We start from the raw sequence: 18567 nt of genomic DNA, 5'->3' as shown, positions 1-18567 counted from the left end.
CCAAACCTGTTCCCCTACCCCCAAGTTCTGCCACCTACCTTTCATTAAAGGCCTTAAGTCCCCCTCGACTCTCTCCACACCCCATGTGCAATTCCCAGGCCTGTCGCATGGTCACCTGTCCAGGACAGGTGTAGACTCTGACCGCATCTCTCCACCTCCGCTGTTTTTACACCATGGTCCAAGCCACACCCTCTCATGTGTGAGCTAAGCAGAGTCTGCTTCCTGGTTTCTTTGTTTTCACCCTTGGCGTACAGCAGCCCTAGCCATCCTTTTAAAACGGGAGTCATTGCTCAAAGCACAACTGCCCACCTGGTGTACTGGCCCTGAGCCTCCGCCAGGGCTTGTTCCGTGTGTCGTTCTGGTCTCTGGTCATGCGTTACTTTCTCAGAAGCCCTCATTGACTGGCCTACACAAAGTAGGCCCCCGTTGTCGTGTCTCCTCTCCCCTGCTTGAACTTCCTCTGCAGCACAGAGCACTCCCGGTTTCTCAATTGTTTATTGTCCATCTGCTCCTGATTGCTTGCCAGCTGCATGAGAGCAAAGCTTTGTCTCCTGCCAGCACCATGGACAGTGCCTGGTACATGGTTGGCACTCAGATGCTTGGGAGTGAGTGGGCCCTGCTGGCTTCTCTGTGTTCACCTGCACTCTGCTCGGAAGGTAGCTCCCGCCATGACTTAGTGCTTCTGTTTGCTGTGTCGTGGCTCTCGCTCTACTCTGCTTTTCGTGGCTCATGACTGCAGCTGCTGGGGACACCAGGGTGATTGGAGGAATACGCTGACATGTCCGGGTTGGAGATCCTGGAGTTGCCGTTCCACTGCCTGATTGGACAGATTTGGTCTCTGATTTTTCTCCCTCTCTTGGCATGTTTTCTTCACCTGGCTGGTGAGCTAGTCCTGGACATGATAGTGCATGGAATGACAGCCAGCTGCAAGAAATGGCCCAGCTGAGAATTAAACACCAAGAAGAGCTGACTGAATTACACAAGAAACGTGGGGAGGTAAAGATTGCCTCGCTCCTCATCGATATAATGCTCTCGCGCCTGGTTGGGGGTGGTCAGGGAAGAGGAGTAGGTACTTCTGGGAATTTACAACAGTCTTAGCTAAATTTGGCGTCACAAACTTTCTATAGAAGTGAGAGTGGAGGAAACTGAATAAGAAAATCCAGGCAAAGTGAGGCCCGTCAGCAGGACGGAGAGCCAGTAAGAGAACTACCCAGTTAGGTGCTTCAGAGGTGGTGTGAGACACAAGTGGAGAAACTAACAAATGAGACAGCTTGCCTGCTCCACGGCAGGTTTTACTAATGCCTTCAGGCTGCTGCGTGTGGACCCTGATATCCCAGAAACACGCATTAGAAAGAATCAAGTCCTGTCTGTCCTGCATCGGAACCTGGTGGCCACCTAGCAGTGGTCCATGCACACCTGCTGCTCCTCGCTGCCACCCAGCCTGGTTCTCGGTGCCTTTGCCCAACCCCATGAGCTCCTTAAAAAGTCACCCGCGATGTGATTTCCACGTGAGGTCTGAATCTCCTACTCATGAGAGTGTTCTTTCTCTCCCAGTTAGCTCAGCTGGTGATCGACCTGAATAACCAGATGCAGCAGAAGGACCGGGAGATGCAGGTGAATGAGGCAAAGTGAGTAGAGACCTCGCCCCCCGGGCCCATGGCGGGCAGCAGCCACACAGGCTTTGTTGCAGGGCATGAGCTCTGAGAAGGAAGAGGCAAGGACAGTGCCCCTGGGCTACTGGCATCCCCTAGGGAAGAAAACTGGCCCACGCAAGTGCCCCATGCAAGCTCTCCTGTGGCCACTGTGCGTGGGAACTGGCGTCTTCCTGGCGTGGAGGGAAGGCCACAGTATCCAAGTGCATGACCCTTGGGAGTGGGGACAGGGTTGTGTTTGTGACCGGGACTCGTTCCTGGCAAACAAGAGAAGTGGGAACTCCCAAATTCTTGTACTTTAGAGGTGGCAGGGAGCCTGGGTCTCCTTACGTAAAGGCTGAGAATGGCAGAGGATTGGCTCAGGACCCACAAAAGGGATTGTAGAGCTGGTGAAACACGCAGCGTTTCCAGACTGGGAAGTCCTTTGACCACTCCAGCGGAGCGCCAGCTCCCTTCCGATTCTGAAGGGAGTTTCTGTAAGCCACCAGGCTGGGCCTGGCGAGGAGATGGAATAGACAGGCCTGATGTTCCTCCCGGCTAACGGGGCTCATGCAGGGAGTGCTGTGCAGGGCCCTGGTGAGGCACCGTTCCTCCTCCAATGTCATGCTTTCAGAATTGCAGAATGCTTGCAGACTATCTCTGACCTGGAGACCGAGTGCCTGGATCTGCGGACTAAGCTTCAGGACCTGGAAATAGCCAATCAGACCCTGAAGGATGAATATGATGCCCTGCAGATCACGTTCACTGCCTTGGAGGAGAAACTGAGGAAAACCACGGAGGAGAACCAGGAGCTGGTCACCCGGTGGATGGCTGAGAAAGCCCAGGAAGCCAATCGCCTCAACGCAGAGAATGAGAAGGACTCCAGGTGGGCTCAGTCCACAGTTGGTGGTTTCCGTGTTCAGTAAAGGCGAGTTTAGTTCTTTGAGAAGAAGCAAACACACTTGGCAGTTCTACCTACAGTGAGCAGAGAAAAACACATGAAGAGCATTGGACGTTGTGGCTATAAAATAAATTAACATTACAGGGATATTGGTACAGCTGAGCAGCCCCATGTGGCCGTTTGGGGAGTGAACCAGCAGGTAGAAGATCTCTTTCTCTCTCCCTGCCCCTTTTCCTCTTTCCCTCTCCCTTCCTCCCTCACCCGCTCTCTTGCACTCTCTCTCTTTTTTTCTGTGTCACTCTGCCTTTCAAGTAAATACAGTAAATTTTTAAAAATAAAGAAGGTAGGACATGGTCTTTGACCTAGACTGATGAAGACCAGACGTACTACAGGTGTTGGTTTCTTCTGTGACGCTAGGTGAATTTTAACCCCCTGCCTTGCAGAACGAGAACAGATCTGAGACAGACTGCTAGCAAGCACCTTTCTTTAGGTTAGTGTTAAGCATACACGCCCACTGAGATTCTGCTTTTTTCTCAAAGACAGTTCCAAGATTGTCTCTCCCAACTAAGAAAATGTTGGCAAATCATTTTGTTTTTGTAACTTGTCCTGTAGAACTTAATTTGTCCTAAAGAACTTACATTTTTAGCTTCCAGTTATAAAGAGGATAATATACTCTTCCTTTTTTTGCAGAGGGAGATTTATTTATTTATTTATTTGAAAGTCAGAATTAGAGGGAAAGACAGAAAGCAAGATCTTGCATCACTGGGTCTCCCACGTGGTGGACAGGGGCCCAAACACTTTGACCATCTTCTGCTGCTTTTCCCAGGCCATTAACAGGGAGCTGGGTGGGAAATGGAGCAGGTGGGACACGAACTGGTGCCCACGTGGATGCTGGCCTCGCAGGTGGAGGCCTCACCCACCATGCCACTTTTTTGAGCTACACACTTACCCTTCCCCAAGATTCTGATAGGTTTTCTGGAGTAGTTTGTCCCATGTTGAAAATTAGCATTATGATAGGAGCTTAAAAGAAATTAATTGGATGGACATTTGGTGCGAGGGTCAAGGTGACACCTGTGATTCCCACACCCCATATCAGGGTCCGTGGGTTACACCACCAGCTCTGCTCCTGATTCCGGCTTCCTGCTAATAGTTCACCGAGGCAGTAGGCAATGCTCAGGCACTTCGGTCCTACCACCCACACCTGAGTCCTAAATTTGGCGCTCCTGACTTTGGCCTGGCCCAGTGCTGGCTGTTGCAGGTGTTTGGGGAGTAAATGAGAGGTCTTGCTCTTCCTTGCTCATGTGCTCTGGCTCGCTCTTTGCCTTGTTTTCAATTGCAGCATGGCCCTTGGTTGGAGCTCTACAGCAGTGCTAAAGTTCTAAATGGAAGGGCTTCCGCCTGGGGAGGACACCGCAGCTAGAGCAGAAGTGCCAGGGAGTGATCGTAGGACAGGCCTAGTGCAGACAAGAGCGTGATACCTGAGAAAGGGACCCCACAGTGAGTGAATAGATGGTGGGGGCGCTGCTGACATACTGTGTTCACCCTGGAGATTCAAGAATCTCATTATACCTCATCGATCCGCAGCTGTGAGAAGGAAATAATAGTACAGTCAGCCCTGTCCGTGAGTTCCACGTCCACGGGTTCAGCCCACCATGGATCAAAACTATTTACAAAATTTGTGCTGAGCTTGCAGACTTTTCCTTGTCTTTGTCCTTTGAAAAAGTATAACTTTATGCAGCATTGACATTTTAGACTGTATTAGAAGTAATCCAAAGACAATTCTTAAAAAGTTTATAATAAGAAAATAAAACAAAAACATTTTTAAAAAGAAAATAAAACATATAGGAAATTTGAATAGATTAAGTGTGAATATTCCTCTGAGCACTGTGGGTTTTGGTGTCTGTGACTGATCCCGGAATAGTCCCTCTCGGGTACCACAGAACGCCCGCTTCCCTCAGAGGGCTGTTAGGAGGAGTACTGAGTTCAGATCTGTACAGTAAACAGTGCCACGCGGGAATAAGTCCTGAGCGAGTCTCACTACTACTTCGTGCTGTGGTCGTGTTGGTGCTGTGTGCTGTTGGCTGTAACAAGCCCAGTCAGGCCCACACCTGGCCCTCGGTCAACCTGAAGACCTTCCATCCCAGAGGCCCTGGCCCCGACAGGCCCTCTCCTTGGCTAGGTCACCGCGGTCCAATGCGATTGCTCCTCCGGCCTTACTCTTCATCATAGGGAGCCTCGTTGACGTTCTGGGTTTGGGAATTTGGGTATCTTTGCCCGTGGTTATTTTAAATGTGCTGAGTATTTGAATATGTTATCAGAACTAGTAGTTTATTGAGAGTCAAAATCCCATGCTTTTGTTGAGCAGACATAAATGTTTTTCTTTTAAATAGGCGGCGGCAAGCCCGGCTGCAGAAGGAGCTCGCGGAAGCCGCAAAGGAGCCTCTGCCGGTGGAGCAGTAAGTAGAGCTAAGCAAAGCAGAGCAGGCTCCTAGTGGTTTGGCTCTTCTTTCATGGCATTGTAATGTTTTTATTTCTAGAAAAGTGTCTCACAGATGTTAGAAGGGAAACTGTTTAGAAAATAAAAACTGGGGCCGGCATTATGGCGCTCCACCTGCAACACTAGCATCCCGTGTAAGTGCTGGTTCGCGTCCCGGCTAAAGTAAGGGGCTGGCGCTGTGGCACAGTGGACAGAGTAATTGCCTACAGTGTTGGATTCCCATATGGGCACCGGTTCTAGTCCCGGCTGCTCCACTTCCGATCCAGCTCTCTGCCATGGCCTGGGAAAGCAGTGGAAGATGGCCCAAGTCCTCGGGCCCCTGCACCTGCGTGGGAGACCCGGAAGAGGCTCCTGGCTCCTGGCTTTGGATCCACACCATTGTGGCTATCTGGGGACTAAACCCGCAGATGGAAGACCCCTCTCTCTGTCTCTCTGTAACTCTGACTGTCAAATAAATGAATAAATAGGGTTTTTTTTTTCTTTTTAAGATTTATTTATTTTGCTTGAAAGTCAGAGTTACACAGAGAGAGGAGAGGCAGAGAAAGAGAGAGGTCTTCCATCCGCTGGTTCACTCCCCAGATGGCCACAATGGCCGGAGCTGCACCAATCCGAAGCCAGGAGCCAGGAGCTTCTTCGGGTCTCCCACGCAGGTGCATGGGCCCAAGGACTTGGGCATCTTCTACTGCCTTCCCACATCATAGCAGAAAGTTGGATCGGAAGTGAAGCAGCCGGGTCTCAAACCAGCACCCACATGGGATGCCGGCCCCCAGAATAAATAGTTTAAAAAAAGATAAGTTTAACGAAGAAAGGAAGGAAGGGAGAGAGATGAACAGAAAAATTAAAAATATATGACCTAGCCCTGCTATCCATACCCTTCAGTCCTGGGGAGTAGTGGGTTATGCCGCCTGTGATGCCAGCCTCCCGTATCAGAGTGTTGGTTTCCACTCTAGCTCCCTGCTGCTGTGCCTAAGACAGCCAATAATGATTCAGGTGCTTGGGTCCCTGCTACCCACGTTAGAGACTCAGAGCTCCTGGCTCTTGGCTTCAGCCTGGCCCAGCCCAGGTTGTTGAGGACATCTGGGGAGTAAACCAACAGATGGAAGAACTCTCTCCCCCTGCTCCCCTCCCCAACCCCTGCCCTCTGCTGTGGAACTGCCTTTCAAATCTTTAAAAAAAAAAAAAAAAAAAAAAAAAAACACATAAATCTACCACCATTTCAAAGTAATAGCCTCATTGATCATTTTAGTTGTGTTTTGGTGACTTCTAATTGCTCATAAATCCTGTATTTCTGATCGCTTACTGGGAAGGATTCTTGAAAGTAAAATTTGATTGGTGAAAGCTTTTGGAATTTACCGAATGTTGCCAAATTACCTTCCAAAAAGTTGTTCCTGTTCCTCCCACTCAGGGTGAGTGTGAATTCTAACTTCTTGCAGCCTGCACACCTGGCTCCCTCACTGTTTCCTGTTGACACTTTGATCAGTTTTCTGCCTCTCCTTGGGCCTATGGTCACAATTGGCTTAGGAGTGGGTGCAGGGACCCAAGTACTTGGGCCATCCTCCACTGCCTTCCCAGGCCGCAGCAGAGAGCTGGACTGGAAGAGGAGCAACCAGGACTAGAATCCAGTGCCCATATGGGATGCCGGCGCCGCAGGTGGAGGATTAACCTAGTGCGCCACGGTGCTGACCCCAGGAATTTTTTTTACTGTTGAAAAATAGTTTTGGAATATAGGTTTAGAATTATTCGCTATTTTTTGAAATGTTGATTGCATCCTGATAAGTGCAAGGAGTGGATTAAATTCAGAGCAGAATAATCCATCAACCAAAGTCTTAATTTATGAGAGAAGAAGGGTTATTGTACTATGCCTTTGTTTGAATTTTTGTATTTACTTGAAAGGCAGAGTTAGAGAGGGAGAGACAGAGATCTTTGATCCACTGGTTCACTTCCTAGATGGCCGCAAAGCTCGGGGCTGGGCCAAGCAGAAACCAGGAGCCAAGAGATTGTCCGCAAGCCCCATGTGGGTGGCATGGGCCCAGACATTTGGGCCATCTTCCACTGCTTTTAGCAGGGAGCTGGTTGTGAAGTGGAGTAGCTGGGACACAAACCAGTGCCTGTATGGGATGCAGTCATCGCAGGCAGTAGCTTAACCCTCTGTACCGCGATGCTGCTCTCCAAGCCTTTGCTTTTGATGTGTGTATGTTCTACCCACAGAAATGGAAAACTAACATCATGCATTTTCCCAAAACCATGAACAGTTGATCTGTTTACTTTGATTCCTTACAAAGTGTCACTTGTCTGAGTGGGCGTGGCCCAGTTCAGGCAGAGTGAGCATGCTGCCCTGGATCACACAAGAAGGCGCTGGGTGGATGCAGACCTGGGGTTGCTGCCTAGAAAGGGCTGTTCCTTTTTTTTTTTTTTTTTTTTTACAGGCAGAGTGGATAGTGAGAGAGAGAGACAGAGAGTCTTCCTTTTTCTGTTGGTTCACCCCCAAATGGCCGCCACAGCCAGCACACTGCACTGATCCGAAGCCAGGAGCCAGGTGCTTCTCCTGGTCTCCCATGCAGGCGCACAGTCCAAGCACTTGGGCCATCCTTCACTGCACTCCCAGGCCACAGCAGAGAGCTGGACTGGAAGAGGAGCAACCGGGACAGAATCCAGCGCCCCGACTGGGACTAGAACCTGGGGTGCCGGCACCGCAGGCGGAGGATTAGCCTAGTGAGCCGCGGCACCGGCCAAAAGGGCTGTTCTTAATCTGCTTCCCAGTGAAGGGATTTCTAGTCAGAGTACATGGGCAGTGTTGTAGGATTTTAGTAATCAATTGGAAAATCACATCAGATATTGTGGTCTTGGGCTTGTGTGCAGTTCCATCTACTTGTCATTGTGACCATAAAACCAAAGAGAGATTGTCACAAGTTCAGGTCTTATTTGCTCCCCTTGCCCTCTTTTTCCTCCTCCTGTCCCAAACCTAGAACTGCGTGAAGGCTGAGGGGGAAGTAAGCCGGGCCTTGTCCTCATCGTCGCTGCCTGCCTGCGTTCTCTTCTACATCCTGGTCAAGGATGTGGCACAGTTACACAAAATCCTAGAATAAATAGCCAGGGACAGTAAATTTACTTTGACGTGGTTTAATTTGCTTGCTGACAAATTCTTAAGTATATATTTACATAATCCAGATAATTAATCATAGAAAAGGAAAAAAATCTGGGGGACGGTGCTATGGCACAGCAGGTTAAAGCCCAGTCCTGCAGCGCCGGCATCCCATGTGGGCACCAGTTCAAGTCCTGGCTGCTCCACTTCTGATCCAGCTCTCTGCTATGGCCTGGGAAAGCAGTAGAAGATGCCCAACTACTGGACCCCTGTACCCACATGGGAGACTGAGAAGAAGCTCCTGGCTTCAGATCAGCTCAGCTCTGGCCGTTACAGTCATTTGGGATGTGAACTAGTGGAAGGAAGATCTCTCTCTGGCTCTACCTTTCTCTGTAACTCTGTCTTTCAAATAAATAAAATAAATCTTGAAAAGGAAAGGAAAAATCTTGTTTTCAAGTTCTTATTCAAACAGTAGGTAATGAAGTCTGGGGTTGTTATTTTATTATTTACTTCTCCAGGAAGATTGCAATTTAGTAGGAGGTCGTTCAGACCAAAATAATGACTTGCCTTCCCCCAAACAGGATAGACATGGCCTATTGAGTGTTTGGAGGAAGGGGAATTGCAGAGGCGCTGTGAGTCGAGGGATAAGCAGCAAAAGGAGCGTGTTCCTGTGACTTGCTCATATCATTTAAACCAGATTTTCCGGAGTGTCAGAAGCAGAGAGTTTAAACATAGGCATAAAATTCCCAGTCAAAAGTGAATAATGTTTAGATTTTGCTTTTCTGGTTTTTAAAATAACACTTGAAACTAGGTTGTTAAATGTAACCGCTGATTTCAAGGTCCTGTTAGCAGTGTCTCGTTCATCTGAATTCTCCCTACCCTGTCCCCTGACCTCTGCAGCTCTAACCATCCCACCCTCAGTCCCTGCTTAGGGGAGCTGGTTGGGGTGAGCACCGTAGCACTTTAGCTGTGAAGTCCACTACTGATGGACAAGTCCAGCTTAGCGCTGGCTGTGTGGGTGTGGACTTAACAGACTGTTGCCTGTGTTCCAAGTGGGAGCTGTCTACACCCAGATGAACCACTCTCTCTGACAGTTATTCTCCGTTGGGATCGGGGATTGATTTTGAATGGGTTAGATACTCCCTGCAGTGTCTCCCAGACAGGGGCAGCTTCTTTTCTCCAGAGAACCCCTACCCATGTCACATGGCATGTTTGTGATGGTGTCGGTGTGTGCAAGACAGACGCTTCACAAACCTCCTGTCTAGCAGAATCAGGAAAGCAACCTCGTGCCCTTCTTTGTAGGGACGATGACATTGAAGTCCTCGTGGATGAAGCCTCTGACCACACTGAGGAGACCTCTCCCGTGCGAGCCGTCAGCAGAGCAGCCACGTAAGTCGACGGCTCGGGCAGGGACAAGGAGAGCCCAGGAATGCGTTGACCAAGCACGTGGTGGACACAGCTGAATAATGTGGCCAGGTGCACCCAGGCCCTGCACAGTCGCACCTGGGGCTGTGACGGAGTGGAGCCGGCTGTACCTTTCCGGTTAATGGGAGGGAAGCACGGCACTGGCACCTCGTGTATCTAAATTTAAAACCAAGCAGAGGCTCCCTACAAGATAGTTAAACGGCATGAAGCAGAGTGATTGTTCACATTGTGCTCTGATTCCTAGGAGGGCTCGAGGATGTGCTAGCTAGAACAGCACCGAGAGGATGAGCCTTGGCTATTAACAGCCAGAAACTGAAGTCACAGAGTCCCTGTATAAGGCTTTTATTTCAAAGGAAATTGACTTAATACGGAGGAACCTTGTTTCTTTTATAACTTTGAGACTGGGGTTTCCCTTCTCCCTTCTCCCTGTTTCCTGGTGGCTCAGTGCTATGCTGGGTTTCTCTCAGCTGGGGTCTGGGAACTTGTGGGAAGTGTACTCCCAGGTACCTGATTGTGTGGGCTGTTTATATTGACTGATTATTTGGGCCAAATGTTTCTAAGGTTTAAACCTATCCTCCCCTCCTCTTTAGTAAGCGACTCTCGCAGCCTGCTGGAGGCCTTCTGGATTCTATCACTAATATCTTTGGGTAGGTTAGAAGACCTTCACCTTTCCTTTTTAAAATGTGTATAAGTGTACCTAAGTGTATGTACATGATTTTTTATTTTTTTAAATGTACACCAGAGTTTTCGTGGTGCAGAGTGTACAGATGCCATAATTCCGGCCTTTCATTTAGCTTCTTCCTTTTTTCCCCCGACTTCCTTTCTCAATCTTGCTGCGTGCTGATCTCTGGCCTCTCCCTTTAGTCTGTCCGAGTCTCCCCTTTTGGGACATCATTCCTCTTCTGATGCTGCCAGGTGAAAATGTTACCCTCTGCTAGCTCAGCATGTGAGTGTTGGTCATTGATAATTACGCTGATCACGCTGCGCTACCCGCCGTCCTCAGTGTCCACATGCTAACCAGGACACTCTGCATGTGCCGCCCCCGAGGTGGGCAGCCCGGTTGGACTCTGCGGCCGGCACGCTCGCGCTGCTTTCTTTCGGCATGTGTTCCGCTCTGCTTTGATCACAGTGTGTGCTCAGGACTATTCTGACTGGGCACGGAAGCCGTCTTGAAGTAGTTGTGCAAAAACACCAAGCGCTGCCACTGAGCTACGTACTGTTAGAGTAAGAACACGACCCAGCAGTTGTTGTTCAAGATCACTTTGCAGTGTTGAGCTTTGAAATCCATGAGTTAGTGAGCAAGAGAGCGCGGTACATGCTGGCTCCCATCCAGAGTCATCGGAGGGAGGATGCTGCTGACTCGGTGGCTCCGTCTGATGTGAAGGGTCCAGAGGAGAAAGGGCAGGCAGCTCAGGCAAGGCTGTCTCGAGCCTCTGACGGCTTGATGAACGGGGAACCCGTGCACCCCGGCTAATGCTTGCCTTTGTGTTGTTCCTTAGGAGACGCTCAGTCTCTTCCTTCCCAGTCCCCCAGGAACATGTGGATGCTCACCCGGGTTCTGGTAAAGAAGTGAGGGTGCCAACCACTGCCCTGTGTGTCTTTGTAAGTATGCTGCGACCCCAGCCCCTTCCGCCTTTCTAGGGTGGCGGCCTTGCTGCAGCTCAGCTTTCCATTGTTTGACTCAGCATCGGCCTCTTAGGAACTGATATGTTTTGCCTGGCCCTGTATGACACAGGACTGGCTGAGAGAGGATTCGGTGTGAGGGAAGGGGCAGGGGGAGTAGTGGTGGTGAGCACTTTGGGAGTAGCGGGCGGTTGGTTCTGGCTTATCCTGAGATTGCAGCCAGCGATCTGTCTCGCAGGTCCAGGAGGACAGTTCTTTGTTCTGTGAGTTGTAGCCCTTGCTGTGTGAATTCTGGACGCGAGGAGCCTGTGGTGGAATCAGGCTCAGTCTTCAGAAGCTGCTGCAATACAGGGATGTCACCTGGAGCCAGGGCTGGGTCCTGGCACTAACAAAATCATGTCCCAGCAGGAGTAAGTGAACGCAGTTGAACCAACCCAGGGGAACATTAGCACCTGGCTTGGGGCTGTCAGGGCTCAGGGGTGCAGGTGGAACTGAAGACTTGGGATTGGCCCAGAACTTGGCAGAAGGGGCGAGTTAAAGGGTCAACTTTCCCAGCAAGGCAAGACTTGCGTGTGAAGAATGAGGTGGGATTCTGCCCTGAGAGCTTGAGGCCTGAGGAGGAACCTTCCTAGGTAGGTAGCTCCACGCAGTGATGGGCCACCTCTGGATGAGGCGCTGGGCCCTCCCGTGACTGCACAGCGGGCCGGGCACCTCACAGGTCGATGATGATTGGTAAAAGGTCTGACTGCACTGAATGTCACGGTCGCTTCCTTGCCCTCAGCTCCCAGCAGCCCATTTCTCTTTCTGCCACACTCCAGTCGTGTGTGGGGGATAATGGAGCGGCTGATAACTGGGATTTTGTCAGTGTGTGTTTCTGCGAGTGAGCAATTCACAGCTGACGATCATCCAACAGAACCGAGTCCAGAGGAGCGTGACGAGTGGCGGGCACGGCGTGACAGTGCGTGATCTCAAGTTTTCAATCTGAGACCTTGGGAGGAAGGGACCGTGACGAGGAAGGGAACTCCATGGGGTGAGGGGTGTCACTGGGTGCAGCTTCAGCTGTGAGGGAAAGTGAGAAGTCGGTTGACACATGCTGCTGATTGTCCCCAGTTCACCGGATCACTGCTGTCAGTAATATCTCAGATACCAGCCTCAGCCTGGTGAACATCAGATTTTATTTCCCAAAACGACCTGTTGGGCAGGTGAACAGTGACCCACCTAATCATCGAATATTTATAACCCGCGATTCCTGGTCTTTTTGTTCTCTTTACTGTGGAGGTTCTCACTGTGCGTGGTGGAGTGGAGAGAGTAGTGCTGACAACACCGGTCCACCACCTGGGCGGCCCGCATCATCAGGTCGCCCATTTGCCGGTGTTGCCGGCTCTCTCCCCACCCGCTGGAACAGTCTGCAGCCAATGCCAGCCAGCGTGTTTCTGGACCAGTCCCCACGGTCCTTGTAGGGCAGTCTCCTGTTCCCTCCTCTTCCCATTCTATGGTGGGCTGCTCTTTGCCTGTGTGCACTTCTCCACCAGCGCCATCTTTTCAGGCCGTGTGTTTCAGCCCACCCAGAAATTTCCCTGGAGAACTCAGGTTCTCCCGAAGTAACTGCTCCTGAAAGCCTGTTCTGGTGCAGTCCTAGATCACAAATACCTTTTTGTAAGAGCAAACCAAGGCTTTAAGAGATCAAAGAACCTGACAGAGCATTAAGCCTTGGAGTATAATGTAGATCACAAGTATATTCTTAAAAAAAAAAAAGTTCTTTTTGAAAAAAGAAACTTGACAGGGGTCATTGTGCCATCATGTTTCCAGAAAGAACTGCCTAGAGTCCCATTCTGCAACACTGATGATTAGCAGTAGAACTAACATCTAGTTATGTCGGGACTCAGGAAACCTTCCTGTAGCACAAGAGGCCATGTTCAATGTATTATTTCAGCTGCATAGTACTTAATATTAATTAGTAGTAAGCTAATATTTAATGAGTAATTATTTTCCCATGTGACAGGCAGAGAGGGAGTAGTGGGTGGGTAAGATAGAAATCTCCCATCCACTGGTTCACTCCTCAAATATCTGCAACAGGCCAGGAGCCAGGCTCTCAGACCAGATCTCCCCGGGGGGAGGCAAGAATCCAATTACTTGAGCCATCAACATTGCTTCCCGGGGTCTGCGTTACCAGGAATCTGGAGCCGGGAATCAAACCCAGGCATTCTGCTGTGGGGTGTAGGTATTCTGACCAGTTTCTTTCTTTTCTTTTTTTTTTTTTTTAATGCTGTCTTAAGTAACAGCTAGTCTCACAGAAGAGAGAATACCAGAGTAGGTTAGACTTCCTTGCTATAGCAAGCGCAGATTGCATCAGATGGTTTTGACAGTCTGCCACAGTGTTGCTTGTAGTCTAACCAGTTTCTTAACCATTAGGCTAAATACCACCACCTAGTGAGGAATATTTTTTGGGGACCAAAAGAGGCTTAAATGTTAGGCTTACATTTTAAGCTGTTAAAATCCATGTGAGTTGAAATGTTATTATTTAAGTAACTAAATTAATGTGAAAACAGCCTTGAGAGTCTACAAAAATAGAATCCTTTCTGAGAAGGTTGCACTGTGTTGAAGTAAACATAATTGCTCCTGAGAGTGGGGACTCTCAGGAGACCCTGGGCTAAGACTGAGTCAGTTCTCGATTGGATCCACTTGAGGTTGGGCACAAGGAGTGTCCTTTGTCTCGGGCTCCTGGGGTGATGATGATTTTGTGTGTGTGTATGTGTGTGTGTAACAGAGTACTTGTCTTGCAGGATGCCCATGATGGGGAAGTCAACGCTGTGCAGTTCAGTCCAGGTTCCCGCTTACTGGCCACAGGAGGCATGGACCGGAAAGTAAAGCTTTGGGAAGCGTTTGGAGGTGAGAGTCCCTGGGAGTGCACAGAAGGAAGCCGTGATGGTCACCTGGCCTTCAGGTGCTCACATTTTATGTGAGGAATCCTCCAGTCAAAGTAGCACAACCATTTCAGTTACTCTGCAGCTGAGTGCGTATTTTCTCTGGTTCTTCCAATAGTGACTGGCAAATACTAGTCATAACCGTTAAGTTATGGATACATCTGTTGGTTAAATGTTCAGATATTTACTAATCTTGCAAAAATACTATTTATAAAAGGGAAATCTTACGTCTCAAACTGTGGTATATGCATTTAATTATGGCAGTGCAGTACCTAGGAAAGAAATGACCACAGTCATGTCTCAGCTAGCGAGGAAGAGGGTTGTTAACCAGAAACTGTAATTGAGCAAACACCTCACCTAAGGTCTCCTCAGATCAAGACTGCTCAGAGTGCTGAAGCCCAGTTTTTACTAGAATGAAGTCATGGAGTAAGGCTAAGAGACTGGAAGAACCAGTTTGGGGGCCAACATTGTTCCACAGCAGGTTAAGCTGTTGCCTATGATGAAGGGGTCCCAAGTGAGTGCTGGTTGGCGTTCCAGGTGCTGTAGTTGCAAACCAGCTATCTTCAGATGTGCCTGGGGAGACATTGGAGGATGACCAAGGGCTTTACCCCTGCTACCTTTGTGAGAGACCCAAATAGAGTTTCATGCTCCTAGATTAAGCCTTGCCCAGCCCTGGCTGTTGAGGCCATTTGGGAATGAACCAGTGGTTAGGAGATCACTCCCTCTCTCTCCATTAACTCTGCCTTTCAAATAAGTAAATCGGGGGGCCTGGAGCTATGGCACAGCAGATTAAGTCGCTGCCTGCAATGGCTGCATCCCATATAATCTCTACTTCCTATCCAGCTCCCTTCTAATACACCTGGAAAAGCAGTGGAAGATGGCCCGGGTTCTTGGGCCTCCTGTACTCATGTGGGAGAAGCTCCTCACTCCTGGCTTCCACCTGGCTGTTGGCATCCATTTCTGGAGCGAACCAGTGGATGGAAGATCTCTTTCTCCTTCTCTGTGTAACACTTTCTTTCAAATAAATAGGTTCTTTAAAAAGCAAAAAAAAAATAATAATAATAATATAGGGGCTGGAGTTGTGGCATCACAGGTTAAGCCGCCGCTTGTCACCAGCATCCCATAAGGGTACCAGTTCACATGCTGGCTGCTCCCCTGTCCACCCAGCTCCCTGCCAATGCGCCTGGGAAGAGGCAGCGGCCAGGCCCCGCCAGCCCATTGCAACTTTTGCGGGGAGTGAACCAGGAGACGGCAGATCTGTCTCTTTCTCTCTGTAGCTCTGCCTTTCAAATAAGTAAAATCTTTTTTTAAGTAAATTTAAAAATATATACATACATTTTAAAAAGAGCCCCACTGTTAAGGCTCCCATAACTGTAGTACATCTGATACCACCGTCAAATAATAAATAGCTCAAATTACATTATCTATGGTAAATCCTCTACTCCTTGGGATAGCCCTGGGAATTTAGAAAGGTGAGTGTTGCCCCTGTTTGACAGATGGAAGACAGTAAGACTCACAGACTACGTGATTCCATGTTGAGGGAGTGGTGCTAGGACCTGTCTAGTCCATGGGACTTGAAGTTCAGTGTTTCTCCTCCACTGACAACTTCCCTGCTCAATAGAGTAGCCTACAGAGCAGATGGGTTATGTACCTCAATCCCTGGTAGTTACAGCCCTCTGGAACCCATAAAACTCTCCTGTTTTTCCCACAAGCACTGCATTTATTTATGAATAATGACGGCTAAAATTATAAACAATAACACCCATAAATCCATATCCCAAAATAACAAGTTTTAAGTGGTTTGGTTAATAAAATATAAGCAGATTATCTATTTTAATCACATTTGAGATTAAGTAGAAGTAACACAAAATAGTTTTTTATTTTACTCCTTGGTCAGTAAATACCCATAAAAAATCGGAGGCGCCAACCTTTAATCTTATTTACAATGTTAAGTCTTTCTGGCAGAAAGGAAAGTACACACTAACTGAAACTGATGCCAACCTGCTTTGGCAGTTGTACCGAGTGTGCAGAAGTAACAGAATGTTATCGGCCATGTCCTGACTGGAGGCCCTTCCTTCCACACACAAGGCTTTTCAGTTTGCAGCTGGTTTTCCCCTTGGCTAATATTGACTGACGCTTGGAAGAAACCAAGACCAAGACCGTTTATGAAATGTCCCAGCTGTCCTGTGTTAAGCCCTTAGACTACTGAAGAATGGCTCTTTCCGCCCAGCAGGGACATCTGTTCTTGCTCATTCTTCTCGGAAGCGGACGCTGCACTGGGAAGTGATACAGTGCTGTGGATGGAGCCGCTTCTGGGGGTGTAGAGACAGGAACTTTAACAAAACCTGTGTTCTTTTGAGTTAGCTTGGATTGGTCATCTTTATTTATTTATTTGAAAGATTTATTTATTTATTTGAAAGAGTTACACAGAGAAGGAGAGAGAAAGGTCTTCCATCTGCTGGTTCATTCCTCAATTGGCCACAACGGCCAGAGCTGGACTGATCAGGAGCCACGAACTTCTTCTGAGTCTCCCATGTGGGTGCAGGGGCCCAAGGACCTGGGCCATCTTCTTCTGTTTTCCCAGGTCACAGCAGAGAGCTGGATCAGAAGTGGAGCAGCCAGGACTACAACCAGCGCCCCTATGGGATGCTGGCACTGCAGACAGCGGCTTTACCTGCTATACCACAGTGCTGGCCCCGGTCGTCTTCTAAATGCCAAACAAATAACACCAATATTTTGGGCTTAAACCACAGAGGCATTTATTAGGATTTGCAGTAAAAATTTTTCTGTAAACATCTGAAATAAAGCAAGACCTTCACTAGTGGATATTAGCCTTTTTCTGCTCTTTCGAAAATCTGATGAAACCTAGGCTCTAGGGAAAGGCCCTCGAGTACCGTACCTCACTGATAGACCCAAGCCAGGGTTCAGCGCCTCCTGCCCTGGGTGTGTATGCCAGCTTCACCAGCCAGACACCCTAACAGTGACCGTGGCTCAGGGGCATCGAGATAATCCTAGTGGTACCCTAGTTCCTAACTTACCTCTACCACTGTGCACTCAGAACAGCCTTAATGCAAGCTTCAGAAAAGGAACTCAGGTCATCGAGACTTTCTCTTCCTAGTTTGTGATTGCATTATTCAGGCGGGTAGGTGGGTGGGTGGCCAGAGCTGTCAGCCGGGCCACAGACTCTGTGCCGTGGGCTCTGTTGGGGAGCACGGCTGTCTGAGGAGGGGAGGCTGGCAGTTCACTTGCCAGACTCAGAGGTGCAGTGAGGACAGACTCCAGTAACTCCAAGATAGCTTTGCTGGCGTTTGAATGTGACAACCAAAATGCTTTTCAGACCTTAGAATTATTCTGTGGATTCTGAAATTTTGATGGTCAGTTTCTACAGAAGTGGTGGTTCACACAAATATTTATTAAACGCAAAAGTTTATTAATATTGGAAAAGTTTGATGGGATGACAACTAGATAATGGTTCCACTGACAAGTTTCCTAAATCCCTAGCATATCGTAAAGGGAACTGTTAACTAACTTTCCTTAAAAATAGCTTAAGGACTCAACATGCAAAGGGCTAGCGTCTGGATCCTCATTCATTCTTAGAGTCTTAGCAGATTATTCTGTCAGTGCATTTGCCGTGCTGCTTGATTATGTTGAATAAAGGAAGCTGTTCTTGACTATGTAGTTGGCTTCTAGTGTACCTGGCACCCATTTTAGCTCATTTACTGACTTTATGTAACTTCCTGTCTTCTCTCACTTTTTTTTCATACAGACAAATGTGAGTTTAAGGGCTCCCTGTCTGGCAGTAATGCTGGCATCACCAGCATTGAATTTGACAGTGCTGTAAGTATCTCCTGCTTTAGAGTTCAGAGGTCCGAGGGACAGCCAAGGCATCGAGTTCTTGAAATTGAAAAGTGACTTATTTGATTTCTCTGCCGTTCTATGTCTAACAAATCATGTTAGAAAAAGCTTCAAGCAGATTGTAGGATTATTGATACATTAACTTTGCTAAACTCTTGGGTTTGCAATTCTACGTTAGCCTGTGTTAGTACTCTTTGATTCCATTTCATGGTCACTTTTTGAGTGTTAAGATTCTGTACTCAAGGCCAGTGTGGTCCTTACACTCAAAGATTCACCATTTAAACAGGAGTGGTGAGGAAGCACTTACTTACTCATAGATTTATTTTTAGAGATTTATTTATTTGAAAGGCAGAGTTACAGGGAGATACACAGAGGTCTTCTGTCTGCTGGTTCACTCCCTAAATGGCCACAAGAGCTGGGGCTGGGCCAGGCCAAAGCTAGGGAGGGGCCCAAGGCCCTGGGCCATCCTCTGCTGCTTTCCCAGATGCATTAACAGGGAGCTGGCTCAGAAGTGGAGCAGCCCAGACTTGAGCCAGTGCCCCTGTGGGATGCCAGCGCCACAGGTAGCCTGCTGTGCCACAACACTGGCCCCGGGAAAGCACTTAAGTGCCGGTCTCTGTGCTCACAGT

General features: G+C 48.6%; 1 protein-coding gene and 2 non-coding genes across 5 annotated transcripts in view; 2 read left to right on the top strand and 1 right to left on the bottom strand.

The window, feature by feature from the left end:
• Positions 1 to 18567, top strand: part of ATG16L1 (autophagy related 16 like 1) — a 43589-nt gene that overhangs the window by 12006 nt on the left and 13016 nt on the right. Inside the window, exons 3-12 of one of the 3 annotated variants that reach the window (XM_008275243.4) lie at positions 891 to 996; positions 1555 to 1628; positions 2266 to 2517; positions 4923 to 4988; positions 9414 to 9500; positions 10127 to 10183; positions 10401 to 10451; positions 11036 to 11138; positions 13943 to 14048; positions 17850 to 17920. In XM_008275243.4, coding sequence (XP_008273465.1) covers positions 891 to 996; positions 1555 to 1628; positions 2266 to 2517; positions 4923 to 4988; positions 9414 to 9500; positions 10127 to 10183; positions 10401 to 10451; positions 11036 to 11138; positions 13943 to 14048; positions 17850 to 17920 — 973 coding nt within the window. The remainder of the gene's footprint in view (positions 1 to 890; positions 997 to 1554; positions 1629 to 2265; positions 2518 to 4922; positions 4989 to 9413; positions 9501 to 10126; positions 10184 to 10400; positions 10452 to 11035; positions 11139 to 13942; positions 14049 to 17849; positions 17921 to 18567) is intronic. The other 2 variants (XM_002721435.5, XM_008275244.4) reach the window with 2 other exon arrangements.
• LOC127487719 (small Cajal body-specific RNA 6) lies at positions 11877 to 12148 on the top strand. Its single transcript, XR_007914799.1, has one exon. It is a non-coding gene; the product is annotated as a small Cajal body-specific RNA 6 (non-coding RNA).
• Positions 13419 to 13543, bottom strand: LOC127487717 (small nucleolar RNA SNORA28). Its single transcript, XR_007914797.2, has one exon. It is a non-coding gene; the product is annotated as a small nucleolar RNA SNORA28 (small nucleolar RNA).

This window comes from Oryctolagus cuniculus, chromosome 3 (assembly GCF_964237555.1).
Source record: "Oryctolagus cuniculus chromosome 3, mOryCun1.1, whole genome shotgun sequence".
In the NCBI taxonomy this organism is placed as follows: domain Eukaryota; kingdom Metazoa; phylum Chordata; class Mammalia; order Lagomorpha; family Leporidae; genus Oryctolagus; species Oryctolagus cuniculus.
This window is presented reverse-complemented; position numbering and strand designations above follow the sequence as displayed.